Here is a 22476-nt window from a genome sequence, read left to right on the forward strand (position 1 = left end):
TAGAATGGAAATTCAGTGGCAATGTCAGTGCAAACATTTTAGAAATTTAGATTTTTTATTTTTAATATCTATCTGGGTACTAGTCCATTTGCTGTGTAATAATAAATACTTTTTCACAGGGTGGTGTGTGGGGCAAGTATTATTTCAGTGAGAAATAGTTGTCTTGTTCTCTGCCTCCTAAACATACCAGAGGATAACACTCTTAGAGGCTTTCTTCCCCTAACAGAAGCTCTATCATTGCTGAAAGTAGCAGGCAGAGGACTTGCTATCACAAAATTTTGCTATCACCTCATACTTACTCTTCTGAAATGTCTGCCAAATAACTTCACTTGCCAGTCTAATGCTTAAATAGTTTCACCACAAAGACTGTCATAGACTGAGTGGGTAACTGCTTTTGTCACTAACCACACCTGTAGCACCCAGCGAGTAAGGTTGGCTCTGTGTGTGCCCTTACTTACATTATATATGTTAATCTAGCAAAAAGATCAACTGAAATAAGGAAGTCAAGATGAAAACCATAGTTGGAATTAAAGCTGTGATCCCCCAAACAATATAAATCAATAGCAGAACCACCATCAATTTTAAATAAAACAGAATCAGATCCTAAATAGATTAGTTGCAAAGAAATGGGCCTGTTAAAAGCCCTATTTCTTAAGTAATTAGGTTACACATCTAACAAATTTTCACTAATTTTTTTTAATAACATTTTTTTCAAGACTTTTATCATAGTATGCCATGCAGCATCACACTAGTTCCCTAGTAAATCCTTTACATGATTTCTATTACTTTAGCTTCTTACTGTATGTAGTAAACACCTGAAATAGAAGACTTTTTCTTTCCTCAGTATTTGTAATGTATTATCAAAAATCCTTTGACTTCCCAACATATCAACTCTGAATACTACAATAAATTATGAGTAAAATATAAATTAAAAAGTCACCGTATGATGACAGAACAATAAAGAGATACCAAAAATACCCATTAGATGAGTAAAACTGCAAAACAATAGCAACACTTCATTGGTATTCAGCAGTGTCAACTTCCCTCCTGATTTTATTGCCTAAAACAAATACTTCTATACCTTCAATGCCTAAGCGAATCTGTTCTCAGTGCAGGAAGATGCTGGAGGACGGCAGACTGCCATTGTTTAGAGAAGTATCTGCACTGTGAGCACCTGCAAGGATTCACAGCAGCCAGAAGCTGGGACTCCCATAGAGACGAAGCAAGGACTAGCCAAAGTACGGCACCAAACATCACTTGAAGAAATACACCATGGCAAAATAAGAACTGGGAACAAGCAAAGGGAAATGGTTTCTTCCCCACCTCTTGCTGAACAGATACCAGCTGGGGAGATAAGCCTGTATTTCCGTTCTCCCCCATGCCCTCCAGGATCTTTCAAGAACCTGCTCTACCTATCTCTGTTGAGGCCACCCAAAATTAGCACATTTATAACCACACTTTGTTTTCTTATACTGGTTGCTATAGTTTTTCATTTATCTCTATCCCAAGTGTCATTTAAGATTCCTGTTGAATTATTTATCAGCATTTTTACTGTTCACCTTTGACAGGCAGAGAAAAAAAGATGTAAGAAGAAACTTCAATGAGACCAAAGGAAAATAATGAAAGAAGCTAATGAAAATAAGTGAGCTGCAGGTCTTCATTATTCCCCTGTTTCTGGTGAGAAGAATTGGGAGTCAATGAACCCATATAAAGGACCAGAATGCTTTCCTTAAAATTGTATGCCTTTCAGGCAGTAATAGCCTGACTTGAGTATAGGAAAAAACAAGTACAACAGTCACAGGTGAACAAAGACCTCAAAGGTCATACACTTCATACCACAGAATTTTTCCTCTACTACAGTAGTCTTTCCTGGTTCCAAATTCACAAACCAACAGGTCATCTGTGGTACACTACGACACAGGGAAGTTTTCATAACTTTTACAGTAAACTTAAACTTTTCTATTTCATACCAAACAGTGTGGCACTACTTGACCTGAGTCCAGTTCAGCACTCGTATCTGTGACACAACTAGAGCAGCATTACAGTTACAGACTGCAAGTGTGTCACAAGAAGAAGTGTCCTGATAGAATGGAGTATTTCCAGTTGTGGCCACTCAAAATTAGTGCCAAAGGATCACCAGTCCCATTTTAGGGCAATATCTGAACATCCTCAGCCACCCCAGAATGTGATTCCAGAAGGAAACAGGTTGGAAGAGCTGCTGTGAAGTGGCTGCTCCACACTAACTCATCACATGGGCAGCAAGATTAAACTAAACCTAGAAAAAGCACATTCCTCATGAGTGGAAGTATGTCCATTTGAGGACTTGGCATGGATTACCTTCTAGGCATTACATTTAAAACTTAGCTTATTCCACAGTAACTGCCCTGCACAGACAAGTCTTTACAAAGATTAACTGCATCTCACAGATGATGTCTTTTGCTAATAACATCAGTGACTTTTAGTTTTCTGTAGAGACTTGTCTATGAGCCTCATTTCATTAAGAACTCTTTTTACATAAGAGAAGGTTGCCAGCCGTCCCCTGACCCCCTCATCTTAAGTCATTCCAAATGTTTCTATCAATTTGACTTAGAGTTGTGCCTCCATAACATGCATTTGATTGCCAGCATGGGAAAACACAGACTTCCCTGGCTAACACTCAATTCATTTTTACGGTCCTAGGAAAAACATTGACTCACCTATTACATGGTCTCTGGCTGACTGGAGAGATCTAGGCGAAAAGAGCTTCAAGCCATACATGGTATAAACTGGAGGATTTGTGTCTTTAGATCCAGCATCTAGCAGCAAAATAAGGCCACATAATATACAAAAATATACAGGTCTGCTGTAGATTATGATTTTATTGTGCCCCTGGAAAAAAAAAAAGTCAAAGAAAGAAGTGTTTGAATTTTGTATTCATTCACCTAGTGCATGCATTGCATTGAACTGGAGAGAGGGTCAGGAGGAAGAAAAATATTTTAAAGACTTATACACACTAATTAATAATAAAAATGTTACAAGGTATTTTATCTTCTCCAGAGGAGACTTTCAAAAGGCACAAAAAGCAGTTAAGATTAACTCCAGCAATCATTTATGCTTTTGAAAAATCTAACTTTCTGGACCTTTCCAAACACACTAATTGCAGAAGTCGTAATTTTCCGTGGAGAAAAAAAATCCTGCAATCTATTTGAACATCTATATTATTTTTATTTTAATGAATGTTTACTCAGGTAGCTTGGCCTTTCTTTTTCTTTTTTTTTTTTTTAACTTTATGAGACTTAAATTAATTTTTAATTTCATCCCTGGAACTAAAAATATAGTAAAGCACCTCCAGGGTGCATTGTGAGGCATGGGGATTGATTTCTTCCACCAATACAGTTCAATTTTTTTCTGTTGATTTGAACCACTTGACAGCAAATCAGTGTCCTTCCTGAAGGGGGCTGACACATCAGCAATTTCTGATCTCTCTTTCATGCAGTGCTTTGAAATGACGATCCAAAGGAAATAATATACAGAAGGATCCTTATTTTACATCTTTCATACACATCTCTCACACGACTGATTTGCACTAATCCTACAAAACACTGCTGTGGGGCTGTGGGCCATGGAGAATAATAGACATTTAAGAAAAATCTTAATAGTTCTCCTGGTAAAGAAGACATTTTAAATGCTGGTGAGTCAAAAGATTCCTTGAGTGTGAAAGGCCAGGAGCAAAGTGACAAAGATTCAAGTTTGCCTTGCATGAAGCTGCTGCAAAACCATTCTTATTTCTAGCATGTAATTTAAGCGAGTATAATAAAATGTATTTCTTTTTTGAGTCTTACTGATTTGTATTTGTTTGGCTGCCAGCCAAGCTCGTAAGTTAGCATTGCTATTAACTGATCTGTTCTCTCTTTTGGGATCAATCAGTTAACAAGCTGGCAGATTGCAGGGAATTAGCGGGCTAATACTGTACCTCACATCCATAGAATATGAATCAAGTCGGACTCACAAATCCTAGCTGTTCAATCAGTTTCAATTTCACTAATGCTTTTTTTCCTTTTTGTATTTTAACATAGGACACATGTCCATGAAATAATCAAAGGAAGATTATACAGATAAGAATCTGACCTTTTTCAAAAAAAAAAAAAAAAAAAAAAAATCACTTGAATATTATTTTCTGGCTGGTTTCAAATGTCAGTTCTTTTATCTTAAATATGAGATGAACCTTCGGAAAAGAAACCAGTAAATACTGCACCTAAACAATTGCTTAATGATTTATATCCTGATGTGCACTGCAGACCAAAGTCTTTTATCACGATGTTACATTCCTGTCTTGTCTCTTGAATTATGGAGCCCAGGTTTTATCTTTGCCTGGTAATTATTTGAAGGCCATTGGATGAGATTGGGTTGATGACTAAGTCCAGAGGTTTAGCTCCATACACCTTTCAGTTCCAAGCAGAACACTGACATACTCAATTATGTTTACAGTGTATATTTAACTCTTAAAGTAGTTCAGGAAGTGCTGGGTGAAGAACTGGCTGAAGGGCAGAGCTCACAGTGTTGCAGTAAATGGGGCTACACCTCGCTGGCGACCACTCACCAGCGATGCTCCTCAGGCTCAATCCAAGGGCCTGTTCCATTCAATTTATCAACCACATGGTATTTATCAACCATCTGGATGCATGAGTTGAATGTACCATTAGCAAGTTTGCTGGTGATACTAAACTGGGAGGTGCTGTTGACTCTTGAGGGACAGGAAGCCTTGCAGGGTATCTAGATAGATAGGAGCATTGGGCTGTGATTAATGGGATGAAATCTAGCAAGTTGAAATGCCAGATTCTGCACCTAGGACAGAGTAACACTGGGCACGTGCATTAAACTGGGAGATGAGTGGCTGGAGAGCAGCTCTGAGGAAAGGGATCTGGGGTACTGGTCAGCAGCAGGCTTAGTGCGAGTCAGCAGTGTGCCCCAGCAGCCAAGAGGGCAAACTGAATCCTGGGGTGCACCAACACAGCACAAACAGCCGGTCAGAACAGGTGGTGATCCCACTGTATTCAGCATTGGTGCAACCTCACCTTGAGTACTACGTGCACTTCTGGGTCCCACAATTTAAGAAGGATGTGAAGGTCCTTGAATGTGTCCAGAGGAGGGCAACAGAGCTGGTGCTTAGCTGAGGACTTTGGGCTTGTCTAGTTTGGAGAGGAGGAAGCTGAGGGATGAGCTCATTGCTCTCTACAGCTTCCAGAGGAGAGGAAGTGGAGACCGAGGTGCTGATCTCTTCTTCCTGGGATCCAGTGACAGGACATATGGGAATGGTTCAAAGCTGCACCAGGGGAGGTTTAGACTGGACATTAGGAATCATTTCTTTACCGAGAGAGCAGTCAAACACCAGAACAGGCTTCCTAGAGAAGTGATCAATGCCCCAAGTCTGTCAGTGTTTAAGTGGCATTTGGACAACGCCTTTAACACAGTTTAACTTTCTGTCAGCCCTGAATTGGTCAGACGGTTGGACTAGACGATCATCCCTTCCAACAGAAACAGTCTATTCTATTATGTACTAACTAAATCACATTTACCATGCTAATATCAATAACGCTTGTTAGGATTGAGGAAGAAGCTTTCAATGTCTGTCTGAACATAGTAAAATGTGAGCAAATACAACCTTCCCTATTTTTCAGGTGGCAGTGGGGAATGAGACAGAATCCTGAACAAGAAATCATGCCTACTATCAGATCAACAGAAGCAAAGCAATGCAGCAGCAGTGCACCCAGAAAGACACTGGCTGCACAGCTGTCACACTGCTTGAGGTGTGCTGGAGCTGAATGAGTTTCCCAGAGCACAACAAATACCCCAGTACCCACATCTGGGGAACAGGCAACACAAGAAAGGGGAATGGCTGAGGGTATTAGTGTTGTATTACGGTGGCATCTACATCGCTTGTGTGAGTGGATAATTTGGGATAGGATTAGTTTGAGGCTGACAGCACACACCTTCTAGGAGAAAGAGAATCACTGGGATGGTGCATCATCTCCTGAAAGCCATAGCCAGTGGATGGACATTACATTCTCTCTTTCCAAGGTTTTAGAAACAAAGGAAAAGCAGTGAAGCTCTCTTGTGCCTGCCACTGACAGGCCAAGCTAGGCAGCCCTTCATGGGCATGTGGCAGTGCAACTTAAAATATTTTAGCTGTTAAGGGCTCATTTTGTTCTACTAGACAAATTCATCAAATTTTGACATGCAAAAGAGATTTCATCTTGGTGAAACTACTCTACTCTGCATTCTTCAGAAGAATCTAAATAATAAAGCAAGATTCCTTCTGTATTTTACATCTCATTTGTTGAACAAGCATTTTTTCTCTGCTAATAAAAATTTCAGTGAAAACTCTTCCTTTCTCTAAGTCTGCCAAAAAATGTCACTGATTTTTTCAGGTCCGTGTTTCCAATGAATGTTTCAGAAACATATTCGCATCCTACAAACACAGCACTGGTGCATCTTGTATTTTGATAAAAATATTAAGATTTTCAACAAAGCTAGAATAATTTCACAAACACTTCCATTTAGTAAAATAGCACTTTTGACTGCAAGGCATTTTGATGGGGGAATCTCAGATAGATCTAATGATTTTTTTGCTTGTGGGTGCACACATGCAAGAGGAAAAAGACAAAAGGCGTTACATAAAAAGAAAAGTGTGTGCGCTCAGTTCTACAGAAAACCTTACAGGGACAAATTAAAAATACATTTTAAGTGCCTTATGGGATTTATGAAACTGCCTACTGCTACGGCAGGTAATGGGACTGAGACAATGAAGTTATGCAAGTGATTCTGTGAATCTTATTAAGAGCATGACTGCAATCTTTCAAAGCTCAAATGCCTTCGTAAACCTGAGCTAGATTCTGAGCTAATCAGGTGTCTTATGAGGTACTTACAGACAAGCTTTTATGATCCTCCTATATACCCATTTACTACAGACACTATCTTTATTGCCTAATCTGCTGCTGCCTCTAGCCAGTATTAAGAAACTCTTCAGTCAAAGCCACTTGTCTAAAACCTTGCAATGCACAGGACAAGGATCTCTTGCATATCTGAATTCAATACACCGCAGTAACTGGCACTTCGCCTTATATATTCTGCTGTTGATAAAATAAAACTCACACTTGGGATGAATTTTATTTTCTTCTCCCCACCACTCCAGTGAGGAGACTGTTCCAGAATTTCCTGATCCCAGAACCACATACCTCTGTGTGAACAGCAACTAAAGGCCACCACCTCCAAAACTAGAAAGGCTAAAGTACAGGCTGACAGGAAAATTAGGCTCCTGTCTTGTAGCAGGCAACAGTACTAAACCTGCAGCTACAATAAAAACCAGTGGCCAGCATTAGCTGTAGAACCTGGGAAGTTCCAACTTAAAACACTAAAGCTAATCAGAACAGAACTATTACCACAAATCAATGAGTATAAATGAATATAAAATTCAAAACGTTAGCTGAGTTAGATAGGTTCTTCTTTATATACTGAAACTCATCCCTTGCCACAGTGACAGTACACAGACAATACACAGCATTCAACTCTGAGACCCTATCTGTCACAGCATGGTATGGGGTCGGGGCAAGAAGTAATCTTATCTCTATTAGAATTGTACCAGACTACCAGACTTTGTAGGGTCTGGTTAGCCAGCTCTTCCTCAACACCAGGAAGTGAATACACTGTGGCTCGGAAGGAGTTCGGAACTAAAGCTTACGCATCGCTAGGCACTGTGTTTTCTGAATTAACTGGATAGCATTTTAAAGTAGAGTCTTTCAAAACAGTATAGGCTAGGGTTGACAAAGTCACATCAAACAGTAACAAAGTCTGCTTGTAAGAGATAGGGAAGAAGTTTGGAACCTCCTTGGCGGGCATGGAAAACATAAGGCATTAGCAGCCACTCATGGATCCAAGAACAGAAATTAATTCCATGTGCAAATTTATGGCTCGTGATGGTTTGTTACACATTGAAAAATCTCATCTGCATTTTCATTTTCATTCATGGACATGGTACTGATCATTCTTTAATCCCTCTGCTATTCTGCATCCTTACATTAATATCAAGAGGTGTTACTCTCATTTTAATGTAGTCACGTGAATTATGAAACAGTACATGGAGTATTTTTTCTCACCAACTTGTCCTATTTTTCTTGTGCTTACTAGCTCAAGCAAATGTTTACAAATATCTATCGTGTTAAAAACATATGATGCAGAAATAGCCTTCTATTTGAACTTGATCTATAATGCCTCCCACCTTTAAAACCCTCTGTGGAAAAACTCTCTGAACTTTATTTCCATTGGAGTTCCTCTTGTGCACCAAAAAGTCTGCAAGGAAACATCCCTGAAAAAGTTTTAGGAAAGCATATGGAAGATGGGAATACACCTTGTGTTACTTTGCTAGACTTCTGCATGACTTACAGAATACAATATTGTGAAGAAAACTTGTGACAATATTGTGGGAGTCTGAAATGCAAACCTGGATTCTGCACAAAACATGTTCAGTTTTAACTTCATTAGCTACTTGTCTCTAATAGTATAAGAAAGCATGGGCTAGATAGGTTCATAATGAAGATTTGATCAAACTGTTTGCCACCCACTTTAAACAAATGTACACATTACTAATGTCTGAATAAGTGCAAACTATTTCATTACAGTTCACCTTATTATGTCTGGACAGGTGCTAGTTGAACTAACAAGCAATATTATTTTAGTCCCCCCAAAAAACAACTTCTCACTGAAGCAGAAATATTTCTTTCATGTATTGAAAATATTACCCTACAATGTATAAGTTGCTGCCTATTAGCCTTCCCTACTTTTTATGCAGACAGATATTTCCTGTGAACGCATTGTAACCAACAATACCATAAGTTCACTCCATAATAACTGGCATGGAAAAGAAACTAAAAATCTTCTGAAATGCATCTCAGTGAAATGTGTAGCACACACTTGTAATAACCTCAATTTCAAGCTCAGCCTGTACATCTAACCTCTAAACTGACAAAACCAATTGCTCCCTGGCAAAGGGAAATGATCCAGCAGACTGGCAGTTTTCAAATTCTAAGGGAAGATAGGAAGTCCTCAAAAACTAAATAAGCTAAATAAGATGCGTGAGCAACTAAGCCAGTGTAAAAAGAAGGCAAGGGACCTTGTGACCACTGAAATGCTTCCAAGATCTGCAAATCAAAAACACTGAGACACTGACATGTGGAGGGGTCAGGCTGCAGTTGTAGGATGATGCTCCTGAACAGTCCTATAATGAGGACAGACTTGGGTGAGGAACTGTTTCTTTGCAAGGTGGTTGTCATCATTGTGACGCCATTATAACAAAGGGAAAGCACCCATGAGTTTATAATACTGTTGAGAAATACATCTGCAATACCAGATTTAAGAAAACAAATTAATCTCAAAAAAAAAAAAAAAAAAAAATTTAGAGATCCAACTAACCAATGACTGAGCTGCTAATCTGGAAATTCTGATGTTTTCAGTCACTGTTTCTAAAGGAAAGCAAAGAAAAGACTTCTCTGATGCTACAGGATTCAATTTCAGCAAACTATTCCAGAGGCATTTGTTTTTACTGCATATTTTAGCTTAAAGAAAAAGCACTTTTCTAACAGCAGTGATATATTCAAATAGCTTAAGATATATTAAACATAGTACAAAGTCTAAAATCACAGACAACACCTTGCTGATTTTCATAAATCACATAGAACAGCAAACTACTTACACCTGTGTTTCACTGAACAGCCAACTTTTTCACAGTACACAAGTGACAATAAAGGAGAAAGACTTGTTCTACTGGCTGAGACTTACATGTATTGGTGAAGCAGGATCAGGCTGAACGCTCTAAAAACCAAACAGAAAAAAAGAGTTTGCTTACAGAATTTTGTCTTTGTCAAAAGTTAGAAGAGAATTCAGCAACTGGGTATGAACTTCGTCCCTACCTTTAGGAGAGAATACTGGCAGCTGGCCATCACAAGACAGAACAACAGAACCCAGAAGTCTTTACAGAAGCCTTGATTCAGAGTCAGGAATCCAAGAAGTGAAACAAGAACTACTAGAAGTACAGCAAATACATTCTCCTTTATGTCTTCTGTCCTATGTGAATAAAAGTGTTAAGAGAAGTATAAATATTTATATATTTGTTAGAGCAAGGCAGGTCCATTTGCAGCTGGTATGAACTATCAGTGCTAGAGCTCTCAGAATTTATAGGATCTGAGGTTTTGCTCCCAAAACTACATTTCCATGTTCAACACTATTTCACTGCCGTGCCAAAGACCTTATCCACGATGATAGCTAAAATAGGAATAGGAAAAAAATAGGTATAGGAAAAAAAGGCAATGCACTGAAGTCCAGCACCCTCCCATCTTACATCTCAAATATAATTGCACAGAAAAACCCACAAAAAAACCCCACAAACATGCAACCAGAAAAACCCAACCACAAAAAAAACCCCAACAAACCAAAACCAACAAACCCCCACCACCACCCAAACAAACAACATTTAAATAAGGAAATAAGGCATTCGGTTACTGAAAAATATACATCTGACAACAGAGAATTAGATGAAAGACCAAATTTGTCATCTGATGTTTCATTAGTTCTATCTGTTCTATTAGAACATGGAAGCTGAGATAAATAACAATGTTAATATTCAAGCTATAACAAAAGAGTTTATCAGAACACGCTTTCCATGGGACTCCAACAGAGAGATAAGACACCACAGATAAGTCTCTGCTCTGGACCTAAGCTCCCTGACTATACAGCCTGATTTCTGCAGCATATAAAACTCATCTGAAGTTTCTGATGTGGACCCCACATTAAAATACATGGCATAGGACCCCCCCAATAGCAGAGAGAGGACAGCCAGCAGCCATTACGTATGTACGCTAACATGTTTTAAAGTCCTAGTAGTCCAGCAGATTACCACATGAGGTCTACTAGCAAAGGGTACTGGCTGTGTTGTCACTATACATTACCTGAAGATTCAATGTCAAATGAAGCTTGGGGGCTAGAAAAAGGAGAGATGCCAACACAAGAAATTTTCTCTGAACAAATAAAGCTGACCTGGAACAGAGAGAGCAGCTGAAAGAGCTCCTCCTAATAACACTCCAATTTTTTTTTCTCTTAAATGTTGGAGTACTTTGTTGTTACAATACCCTGGGACCCACCTACTTCTCTATTTTTGCACCCAAAAAAAAAAAAAAAAAGTATTAAAATTCTCATCAGAAAGCTCAGAACCATTGATCTAACAACTGAGAGTGAAATAAAAGACTATTCTACAGGCCTGGTACTCACACAAATCAAAGTCTCTGCTTGAAGATGAAGGGTAGCAAGAACTACCAAAACCAACTCTGAAGAAGAACATTTTCTTCAATGTAAAGCAAACAAGCACCTATCTACTCAACCTGAATGTAAAACACTAATACAATGCTCACTTTTTTTTCTCTAGTGGTCTGCATTGCTCTATGAACGTGTGGAGCCACTCGCTGTAACACTGCATAGAGTTGCATTAAAAAAAAGAAATCTTACCTGTCCAACAATGCCAACAAGGCAAGACGATCATACCAGACTTTGATCCATTTGCCAGGGAATATAATTAATCTGTAAAACTGTCTGTTCAGTTTCCGCTGTGCTGAAGAACATGCAGAATCCTCAGGGTCCTGGCTGGGTTGCTTTAAAAACAAACCAGAAATACACAAAACTCTTTCGCACTGACATATGGCTGCCAGCAAAGCAGGTGGTTAAAGGGCCAAATTTACATGAAGGTTCAGATTTTTTTCTATTTTTTCTTTCAAAAAAGAAATAGTGGAAGCATATTTATTTTCTCTCTTTTTAAATTAGAAATGAAAATATCACACCAGCTTAATAACTGCAGATGGACAGAAGCTGTATCAATTTTGGAGCTCAACAGTGGTAATATGCTTTAAACATAAATACTAAATACTCATTTAAAAATAATTAATTTTTGTCCTAATCCACTGCTTGTCTCTAGTTTCTATTTGAAGATATTTCCATGTGTCAGACTAATTACAGCACAACACAAAACCACACGTGATAGGACAGATCCTTCTTTTTAATCAAAAAGATCAAGTAGGCTTTAAAGCCTAGAGGCGTGACTCAACTTCCAGAACACAGCTTTGCTTATCTTTCCCAAGATGCTTCTACCACCTCATCAGGTGTGCATCCTCAAGAATAGCAAAAGGAGTAAAACCAAATTGCAAACAAGCACAAGCATCATAAACATCACTAGTTTAAGAGTCTCTAATCTTACTATCACAATCATAAATCCATCCTTTCGAATATTGCTTTTGTCAGACTCTAAGGTCTTTTCTTATCTGTTTAAATTACAGCATTTCAGATCTCCAACTCTACACCTGCACTCCTTCACCAACACTTGTGGGGAGGGAGGCTTATCTACAGACCATCAGCCAAGCCTGCAAAGCTAGACAACAGAACAAAAAAACCCTCTGCAAAGTAGTGATTTCTTTCCAAGGAACACCAGTAACTGATTTTATGGCAGGAGGGAATGACTTGCTTTTATTTCAAGAAGAATTTGAGCTTCCTAGCGACTGCAAATTCTAGTGGCTTTCCACCTCCTTCTAGGCCCCCACCCATTGTTAAAGATAATTAATCAAAATTAGATAACAAATATATTATGGAACTCCAGGCAATCTCTGTGTTAGATTAACTTTCCTTGTCAGAGAAGGGGATTTCTGTGTGAAGTAATTGGCCATCTTCTTGATTCGTTACTGTTAACAAAACACAGTTTTTTAAACAAACTGTCCACCTGCATGAAGGAATTGTTGAATTTTCTCTCAGATTACTGGAATAACTTCTAATTTTCACTTTCCAGGAGAAGGAATTTTACTCATAATTTACATGTGACAATGTATTGCTGTGTGTCAGCTGGGAACCGACTCATTCATATCCTCAGTCTCCTGGCAAGTGCAAGGTAAAACAGGCTAGTTTAAGCTTTGGGGAAAGAAATTAAAGTTTAGGCAGTTTATCTCATGCACTCAACTGACTAAAAGTGTACAGCCATGCAGTGCCGGGTAACTCAGCCATTATCAGCACGGGACAGTAACTCACTCATGTTTGTGAGCGTTCAGACATGCAAAGGGATGCCAGGCCATTTAGCATTCTTTCATTTATCAACAATTCCAAGTAACTTGACAGCTGTGAGACTGATTGCAATCCCTTCACCACACTGATCTTGAAATCTAAAAGTAGTTTAGGTGCTCCAAATGTTAATATTTCTATTACCACTTCAAAAAGTTACTTAATTGTGGAGTTTGGTAATTTTTAACAAAAAAAATGTATTTTAAAATAGTATAGTTGCTAATACTGGCACAGGTTTTTTTCGCTTGGGTCCTATTTCCCCAACAGAAAGTAATGTGAAACTCAATCAACTGCAATCATTAATTTCACTCATCTGATCTAGGTGCTCACTATAACTAAATAAATAAACAAAAACAAAAAAATCAAAATGGTGGCATAAAGTCCATTAAAAACTCCTGAGGATCTCATTGTTCAGTCTTCAGAACAGCTTCACACATGCTTAACTGAGAGTGTAAGTGAACATCTTGGCTCCTAAGGAACTGTAACATTTGGATGAAGTCCATTACATGAGGCTTGCAGTACTTAGGCTGGAACCAGATTGTGGAGTTGTGTTTGGGAAACTCTCTGACTGGCCCTGAGCAAGTCACTAAGCCTAATTGTGCCTTCTATCAAAAAAAGGGCTTATAAAAGTTCACTTCATAAATTTAGATTGTGTCAGAGACAGCCTGAAACCCTAGCTTCATTGAAATCGATGACGAAACTTTTCCCGACTTACAAAGGCTCATAATTTAATGTTTAATAAAAAAAAAAAAAAAAAAAAAATCAGAAACCAGGAAGTTCTGAAATTACTGCCTGGCCTTGTTACAAACTTGCTATGCGATCTTGAGCAATATGTCTTTTAAATGGTGCAGTTTTCTCAGAAGGCGGGGGGAGGGAAGGAATGACTATTGTTCTCTAATTTACAGGCAGTTTACAAGATTAAAAATATCTGGAAAACATCCAAGCTGTTAGATGATAGATTCTGTCCAAATATGAAATACACAATTCAGAAAATTTTCCTGATTTTAAATTTAACATAATTCTTCTATACAAGTTGCTTCTAGCTTTAAGATTCTGTGCAAAATCTAAGATGAAAGATAATTAACTGGCATTTTAAGGTTATTCATAAATATCAAATTAGAATCTGTCATGGAAGAAAAGAGAAGTTTAAACTTATTATAAATAGAATTGTAAAAGCAGGTTACAGCCTTAAGCCATTGGTCACAGACCCCAAATATTGTAAAGTTCATGTCCACATATTACCATACAAACTGAACTCTGAGGGCCTTTTTCTTTTGCCAGCTACATCAAGCAGATGGCTTTGACATTCCACAACAGACATCCAGAAGCCTGGTGGCCTGATTCAGAAAAGTAAAATCAGACATGAGGTTTTAGGACAGTAATGACTTTGGAATGAACACTTCATACTACTAAAATCCGGTGCTGCATCTAAAACCCTAACTGCTGTGTTCTCTTTCTTTCAAACAAAATAAGAATGAAGATAGAAGACAGAAGATCAACTTCTTAGGTGATGGAGTCTTTCAGTACTCCCTTAGGACACTACTCGGTGTCGTAGAAAGCAGCTGAATTGCATCCCTCAACATAAAATACATCTTCTCCCACACGAGCAATACCAAGCAAAGTAGTAAAGAAAAATCAACAAAACTGTCTCAGGAACAAGCCTGCAGCATTTGTTTATGAAGCAGCTCATCAAGATGCTAGAAACAGAGATACTACAACGTACCCGTGGGCTTTCCGAAAGGGTCCTTCGTGCCACCATCAGCAGGAGCTGCTGTTGAAGCGCACTCGCTGCTTGATCCCTGGAAGATGGTTCTTGGCTCTCTGAAGTGGTAGTACTAGAGGAGCTGAACTGTAATTCACTGGGCACAGAGGGAAGAAGGGAAAGAGACTGTTTTAAGCAGCAGTATTTTCCTAGTATTTCAGAAATGTTACAGGAAGAAGCCTGTAATTATGTTTCTGGTTCGCTCACAGGACATGGAGCCTTCCACCTTCCTACCTGAAATCTAGCCCAGGGCCCACAAAGCAGTGAACACCCACATTTAGATACACATGGTCTACTACATCCACCAGAGAGAAACAGATACCTCTGTATCTTATTTTTTCTCATCCTGAGATGAACACTTACAATGAATCACACTTCAGAAGTACCTTTTTCTGTCCACTCATAATAATTCAGGTCTAGAGCGGCATTATCTACAGAGCAAAACTGCAGGATAGCTACTGCAGAGATCCTGGATTAGTTTTCAAACAAGCTCACTTACGTACCAAGCTACTCTGACCTCACCTGCACTCAATTCAGCAAGTAGTAATTCACCCTACTGAGGATTCGGGCTACAAGAACTTCCATCTGCCCTACCAAGATGACAATACATGATCTAATTAACATAAGGCTAGTTCAGATACAGATATTCCCTTTACCGAACGTAAACTCACCCTGGGCAAGATGCTATTTTTCCCTTTTTCCCATGTTTATGCCTTCATGTTGTAGATGCAGTACTTGAGGAAACCTGCACTTACTGCAGTGATACCTGTATAGTTGCAGAAATAGTGTGCTAACATGTCATGACTGACTCGGTCTCAGCAAGAACTATATTGAAATGAAATGTTACTCGAGAAAGAGATCTATTTTGAATACTTCTTGTTTATTGTCTGCCAAATGGGACTTCTACATGAGGCGCCCTCCTTTGAGCTCATTACCCTGCTGCATCTAGATGCTTGCCTTATGCTCTTATTACTTTTTTATCTAAATGAGGTAAAAGCACCTTGGTGCTCATACAAGGTAGTCAATACCTATTGTTCCTATTTTCCATAAAGGAAAGACAAGCAGGAAGAAACTAGAGTGATCTGCCTACAGTCAGCCAGGAAACCTGTGGCAGGACAAAGAACAAAACTCTCATCTTGGATACCCTTATGCTTGCCCCTAAGCCACCTTACCAGTTTGAGATAAGTCAACCTTCCTAGCCTTTGGGCACCACTTCCCAAAGCCTGCAACGTAACACTTGTTAAGCTCATTTTAAAAGGCATTTTAAAATCATGGCTGTCCTGCAAATTTGTGGCTGATAACTTAAGCTGCAGTGGCTAACGCTGTGCTACGATAAGGTTTAATGTCTGGATTGCTTAAAAGCAGGGCTGAAGAGCCACAACAACAGCTTGAAACATGCACACTCTCTCCTTCTTCCCTTCAGGACTTCCAACAGGCACACCAGCAGTCTCAGAATGCCACCAAAGGAGCCATCCTGTTGCTGGTCTCTGAGACAGGTAGTTTAGTTTTTTCAGAGCCTTGATTGCTATCAGGCTTGGATCCCAGACCTGCTATTCACTATCTGCCACTCCAGCAGAGCTACCAGTCGAACAGAAATGACAGCACCCCATCTTCCTGATCTTAATGGCTTCCCCTGCATTCCCCCCTTCCCTGCTGCAGGCAGAAGCATGATCTGCTCCACAGAGCCAGGACAGCTGTAATGTTCCCTTTGGACATACTAGGAAGTGAGGACTTGGTCCAACACAACCCGCTTGATATCCCAGCCACAAGGCAACCCTCCATAAGAATGTATCTTCTTTGTGGGTCCTGTTTAGCACCTTGTCAGCAGTAAAAACCACTAAAAAGTACAGAGGGGATGGGAACTGATCCAAAATCCTGGATCTCAACCAAAAGATTTAGGCAGGAAGAAAGGGGAGGAAGCCTGCATGACTCCCAGGAGGAAGATTCCCACAGATAAAGACTCCAGAGGACAGTCATGCCTTTGGCTTGTTTTGAAGTGCCCTACTCAAGGGTGACCTTGTCCAGCTTGAAGGAAAGCAATAGATCATTTTTGTTTTGTTTCCTCAGGATGAGCTGTCCAGTTCCTTGTCATTGTGGGTGCAACCCTGGGACTCCCTGTTCACAACAGAAAAAAGGTAAGTGTAGCCCAGGTTATGCAGGAACACTACCCTGGGAATTCCTGCCCAAAAGGTGACCCAACAAAAGAGCAGGGGAATAGAACAGTAGCTGCTCGTGCCTTCCTAAATGAAGAGTTAATCTCCAATAACTTTCTGCATCTTTAGCTATGTTCCTACAAAAGCCAAGTGGAGTCAAGAGTATTTCTACATTGGACCATGTACCCTATCCCATGTTTACCAGGAATGGAAATGCCAGAAGGACAGATTAGATAGGCCAAGATACTCACCTGGTACTCTGCTCTATCAGTTCTCAGAAATCAAAATTCTTTTACTCATAAGGCTTCTTCCAAGAATAAACTTAAGAGTTCAAATAATCTCCCACCAGACTTGAAGATAACAAAAAAAGCCAAGAGAGCCCATAGTCTGTTTTGTGTTTACAGAAAAACTTCATAGCTGCACCTATCAGCCACCAGCAGAAAAGACCACAGGCACCTGGGAAACTGTGGGAAAAAGGAAGCCTCATAGGCCTGTAAAGGCAATTAGAGCAGAGTAGTTGGGAAAGCAGAGCTAGCAAAGCAACAATTCCAAAACCACAAGCCATCATCTGGTCTTCGTCTGCCTCCTAAACCTTTTATTCATCAGCCTCATCTCTCTGTACCCTCTTGCTCTTTCCTCATCTCCCATTCCCCTCAGCTCGTTTGCTATTTTTTCCTCCTTATCCCTATTTTCCACACAACCTTCTTGTGACATTCACTTGCTACACCCTGATGCTGGATTGCTTCCACAGCTACACAGAAGCTGTATGTCTCATCTGGTCACATCATCATCATACTGACAGCAAATACCAGTAAGAAATGTGACGGTGGTGTTTGTGTTTTTGTAAGCCTATAAACTAGATTCCATAAATTTATTACCATTCATAAATAGGAGCAAACACTCCCTAATCATAAAATCATTATAACAGAGTTGATCACAGTATAACATGGAATCTTGCTAAATTGAAAATCTGTTCATTTGCAGAATCAAATTAATGTTATCAAGATCTACTGCAGTAAACTGCACTGCTAATGTAAGCAAAGGTATAATTGAACTAAATTTTGAATAATAGATTATTAACTAAAAATATCTTTGGTAACCATACAATCTATTCAGCTCAAATGCAAAAGCTACATTGCACCCTCTACCGACAACTGGTTATACAGTTAGGAATTTTTTTTCTGGCTCATAATTCAGTTTTGTAAGAACACAGAGTAAACATCAGTTAGTTGAACAATCATATAACACTCAGAATGTTTTAGTACAACCACATAGCACTGGAAAAATCTTCCTCCTCTTTCTCTGATTAGTCTGGGACAGTTGCCTTATACCACTGACAATTTGGCCCAAGTCATTCAAATATAATCCAGCCTAAGTCATCCCCTTTGTTAAGGGTTAGCTACCCTTGAGTCTGAACACCTCTCAAGGTGAGCTCATAATACAGGCATACCACACAGAATTCCCCATTAATAAAGTTCTTTTGCAGGTCTTGGCTAAACTTCATTTTAACCTGCATACAGGAGAAAGGACAAGGAACCTTACAAGCAATGTCACAACAGCTACAATAAAAAAAAAAAAAAAGCACCTTCCTCTTGGTCCTCATATGCCTAAACCCAGAGAGATCCCACTAGACTGCTTCAGACAGCAGTCTGGATCACTACAAAGCTTAACTGTGTGTAACAAATACCCACAGCGATAGTAAATAATATAGATGAAAGCTATTTGTAATACTCATTAAAACACCACTCTTAAGTCAAAGCAGTTACAGCTGAGACATTTGAAGACGAGCCAGAGCAAAAGCCGGAGCTGGGAACCACTACTTTTGCACATAGAACGATCAATCACTTCTGAGATACTGGTCTGAGGTACATTCAAAGTACCTCCTGAACTGAGATCTGAGCAATCCGGTTATACAAGAGCCACTAGTGCTAATGTGTGCGGGAACTCCAAGCACCCTGACATTTGTGCTCTTTCAGAACGGTCAGTTTGGGGTCCAACATAGGTGTCTCAACTGGCATTGGATCAGCAGCAGCTCATAGGTCTCCGAGGACACCCCCGTTAGCCAGGGTCATTGCTGACATCTTCCTACCACCACCTAAGGAGCGATTTTGCTCCTTCTCACCTAAAATGGCCTCCCTGCCATTTTACATCCCCATCACTTTTACATTTCATCACACAGGCCTCTTGTTACATCTCTACTCATTGCTCCTTAGGTCTCCCCACCATAAAGCTGCCAGCACTAATCAGACCAGAGTGCTGCACAATTCAAGACTGAGATTAAATCCACTAGTTGTGGATCTTGCTTTTTTGAAGCAGCAGATGATTTGCAGTTCCCAACTGTACTACCAAATAACAGCTCTTAAACTAAAAAGCAGCTTAAATTATACAAGAAAATAAATTAATAGTTTCAAAAAGAATTGTGACTTTTCTTAGTCGTTGCTTCTGAGGAGAGCTCAAGCTAAAGATGCAATCTCTCTTAAATAATTTTCCTCAAATTTTTTATTTTGCCACTCATGTAACAGGATTTAGGGGGAATTTTTGGCATTTGTTTTAACTAGCAATAACACTACCACTAAGGGTAATAAGATAGAATGCCCAAGTTTACAGAATGGGAAAGCTGGATGTACTGGTTTATTGACAAAATAGAAAAGGATACAAGATCACCATTAAAGTTTTGCAATAGACTACGAAAGCAGTGGCATATATTAAGTTCATTAAGTCAGAAACTACAAATGGACAGAAAGGCCTTGTAAACCATGTTACCAGTAGCACTGTGGGCAACATGAAGGCAGGAAGTTATGAATGCCGTCTTACTCAGATGTAAGAATGGGATCCACTCAGTACACTCTTACTTCTTAGTATTCAGGGGTTTTTTTTATTTTGATAACAAGCATGTAAATTGGTAATTTATAAGCCTAGTACTTTTCAGAGCAAAGATAAACATACTAAAAACTTAAAAACCAAACAGCATGCACTAGCTAATGAACCAGAGGATGCATTCTTAGAAGCTGCAGCTTTACTGGAATTAATGCATCAACAGTACCCACGGTTCCACTATCTCCAGAGTATTTTAAAACAACCCGTTTAGCTCTCTTTATAAAAGGGTGGGGAGAGGGAAGAAAAGCCAATCCCAAAAGCTAGAGGACTACCGAGGCCCCTAGACCTGAGCGGGATTTTGCTGCCATCATGTGGCAGCAAAAATCTGTGTGTGTAACAAATGCCTCCAGTCTCCGAGTCTCATTCTGCGGAACACACTTCTCTGCCCCGTTCAGAGTGAGAGCGGCTAAAACACGAATGCATACGAACACAGGAAAGAATTCTAACTGGCCAAGCTAATACAAGGATTTCCTCCCGTCCCCCAGCAAGCCAGCAGGAAAATGCTACTGAGTTTGTAAAGAGTACTTTTTAAGAATCAATGGCTTCATTATAAATCAAGCATTTCCATTTTCAGGGTGCACAGGTATACACCACATTCATTTATGTGTTCAAGTAGCACTATGCTGAGGTGACCACCTCATCTGAAATCGCTAAATCCCAAAAGGAACTATATAATATTTGTCGCATCCATTTAAAAATGTGCTTGGCTGCAGAATTGCACAACCTCCCAAGCAGCTTTAAGAAATCTTTAAGAGTCAGCAGCCTATTACTAGAGCAGTGGGTGATCTTTGTTATTTGGGTCACCTTGCTGAGATATACAAAGATGTTTTAGTGATACAGTATTTTGTCATTCTAAAATGGCATTTTGAAACACTAAAAATAAAATAATCTACTTATTTTTAAGTCTACTTTCTCCTATGAGGAATAAACCTCAAAGGTTTGGGGAATTTTCCAGCAGTGAACACACTAAAGTATTAATGGATTTATACAGGAGACATACAGTACACTAAGGCATTCAGATAGATACTTTCATGCAGTATAATGCACTCGAGTAGCTTATTCAGGGATGTGAATGCAAATCAAATAAGTTAACCGATTGATTTGAAGTTCTCTTTTTTGCCCAGGGCCAGAAACACTAGCACTCCGCAGATGTACTGGCAGGAAACTTAAATTATTTTCTTAGTACTTGTTAGTCACTGTTAGTCACTGTTTTGCTGCAACTACTTCTTTTAACCTACTGGCACTGCTGCTGCTGCTGGAGAAAAAAAAGGTAGTTCTCAAAACAAATTTAAGCACGATTCTTTTTTTCTTAATCGAGTTTTCTATCTGTACTGGGAAGCATTTTAGACATGCAAAGCGCAATATAAATCCATGAATTATATTAGTACAGATGAACCACATCTACAATAAACCATACATACAATTATATATAATTGTGTATATATATATGTACAAGAAGGCTCAAACTAGAATAATGCTCTTTTTAAAGAAACACAGCAAGTTAGGTGTATATACATAGAATTGATTTCAAGTAAAAGCCCAAGTGTCACTTAGGCGAGAGGAGAATCTGAAGCTAAGAAAGAAAAAATTTTTTTTCTTTTTTTCTTTTTTTCTTTTTTTTTTTTTTATAGGCAAATCATTCTTTCTGCTCGTGCTGGTTTGGGCTGGGAGAGAGGTAATTGTCCCCATAGTAGCTGGTATGGGGTTATGTTTTGGATTTGTGCTGAGAAAAGTGTTGATTTCAGGGACATTTTTAGTTATTGCTGAGCAGTGCTTACACAAACTCAAGGCTTTTCCTGCTCCTCACACCACCCCACCAGCAAGTGGGCTGGGGCTGCACAGGAAGTGGGAAGGGGACACAGCCGGGACAGCTGACCCCAACTGTCCCAAGGGATATTTATATGCTCAGCGTATAAAACTGGGGGAAGAAGAAGGAAGAAGGGGACATTCAGATGGCATTTGTCTTCCCAAGTAACCGTTATGTGTGATGGAGCCCTGCTGTCCTGGGGATGGCTGGACACCTGCCGATGGGAAGTGGTGAATGAATTCCTTATTTTGCTTTGCTTGTGCAAAGCTTTTGCTTTACCTATCAAACTCTCTCTATCTCAACTTGTGGGTTTTCTCACTTTTACTCTTCTGATTCTCTCCCTCATCCCCCGGGGAGGGGAGTGAGTGAGCAGCTGTGTGGGACTTAGTTGACAGCCAGGGTTAAACCACAACACTGCTCCATTTTTCAAATATTTCAGCTGCATGCCATACATCCATTTCTGTGGCCTACCTTACATATTTATTTTAAACTCCAGCTTCTATGACACATATGAAGCACAACATCCTCCTGATGTAACTTATGGCTATTGTTGACTGTTGCCAGACATACAAAGTGATAAACTGCAGCAAGAGGTCCAGCACTTAAACCTATTATATGCATTTGAATTAATCAAATGCTTTTGCATCACAAAGTTGAATCACTGTCAGTGAAAACCTGGATTGTTCTGAAGACACACCAACTCTGTCTCTTTAAAAATCAATAATGTGTGTAATGATATCATCCTGCACAGAACTGGG

General features: G+C 39.4%; 1 protein-coding gene across 2 annotated transcripts in view; it reads right to left on the reverse strand.

The window, feature by feature from the left end:
- PCNX2 (pecanex 2) overlaps positions 1 to 22476 on the reverse strand; it is a 153133-nt gene that overhangs the window by 101598 nt on the left and 29059 nt on the right. For both annotated transcript variants that reach the window (XR_003993465.1, XM_030499485.1), the window contains exons 9-13: positions 14843 to 14978; positions 11530 to 11672; positions 9942 to 10095; positions 9811 to 9843; positions 2697 to 2868 (exon numbers count right to left, since the gene is read on the reverse strand). Coding sequence is in view for 1 of the 2 variants with exons in the window: in XM_030499485.1 (XP_030355345.1) it covers positions 2697 to 2868; positions 9811 to 9843; positions 9942 to 10095; positions 11530 to 11672; positions 14843 to 14978 (638 nt within the window). In the remaining variant the exon portion in view is untranslated. The remainder of the gene's footprint in view (positions 1 to 2696; positions 2869 to 9810; positions 9844 to 9941; positions 10096 to 11529; positions 11673 to 14842; positions 14979 to 22476) is intronic.

This window comes from Strigops habroptila, chromosome 10 (assembly GCF_004027225.2).
Source record: "Strigops habroptila isolate Jane chromosome 10, bStrHab1.2.pri, whole genome shotgun sequence".
Lineage (NCBI taxonomy): Eukaryota > Metazoa > Chordata > Aves > Psittaciformes > Psittacidae > Strigops > Strigops habroptila.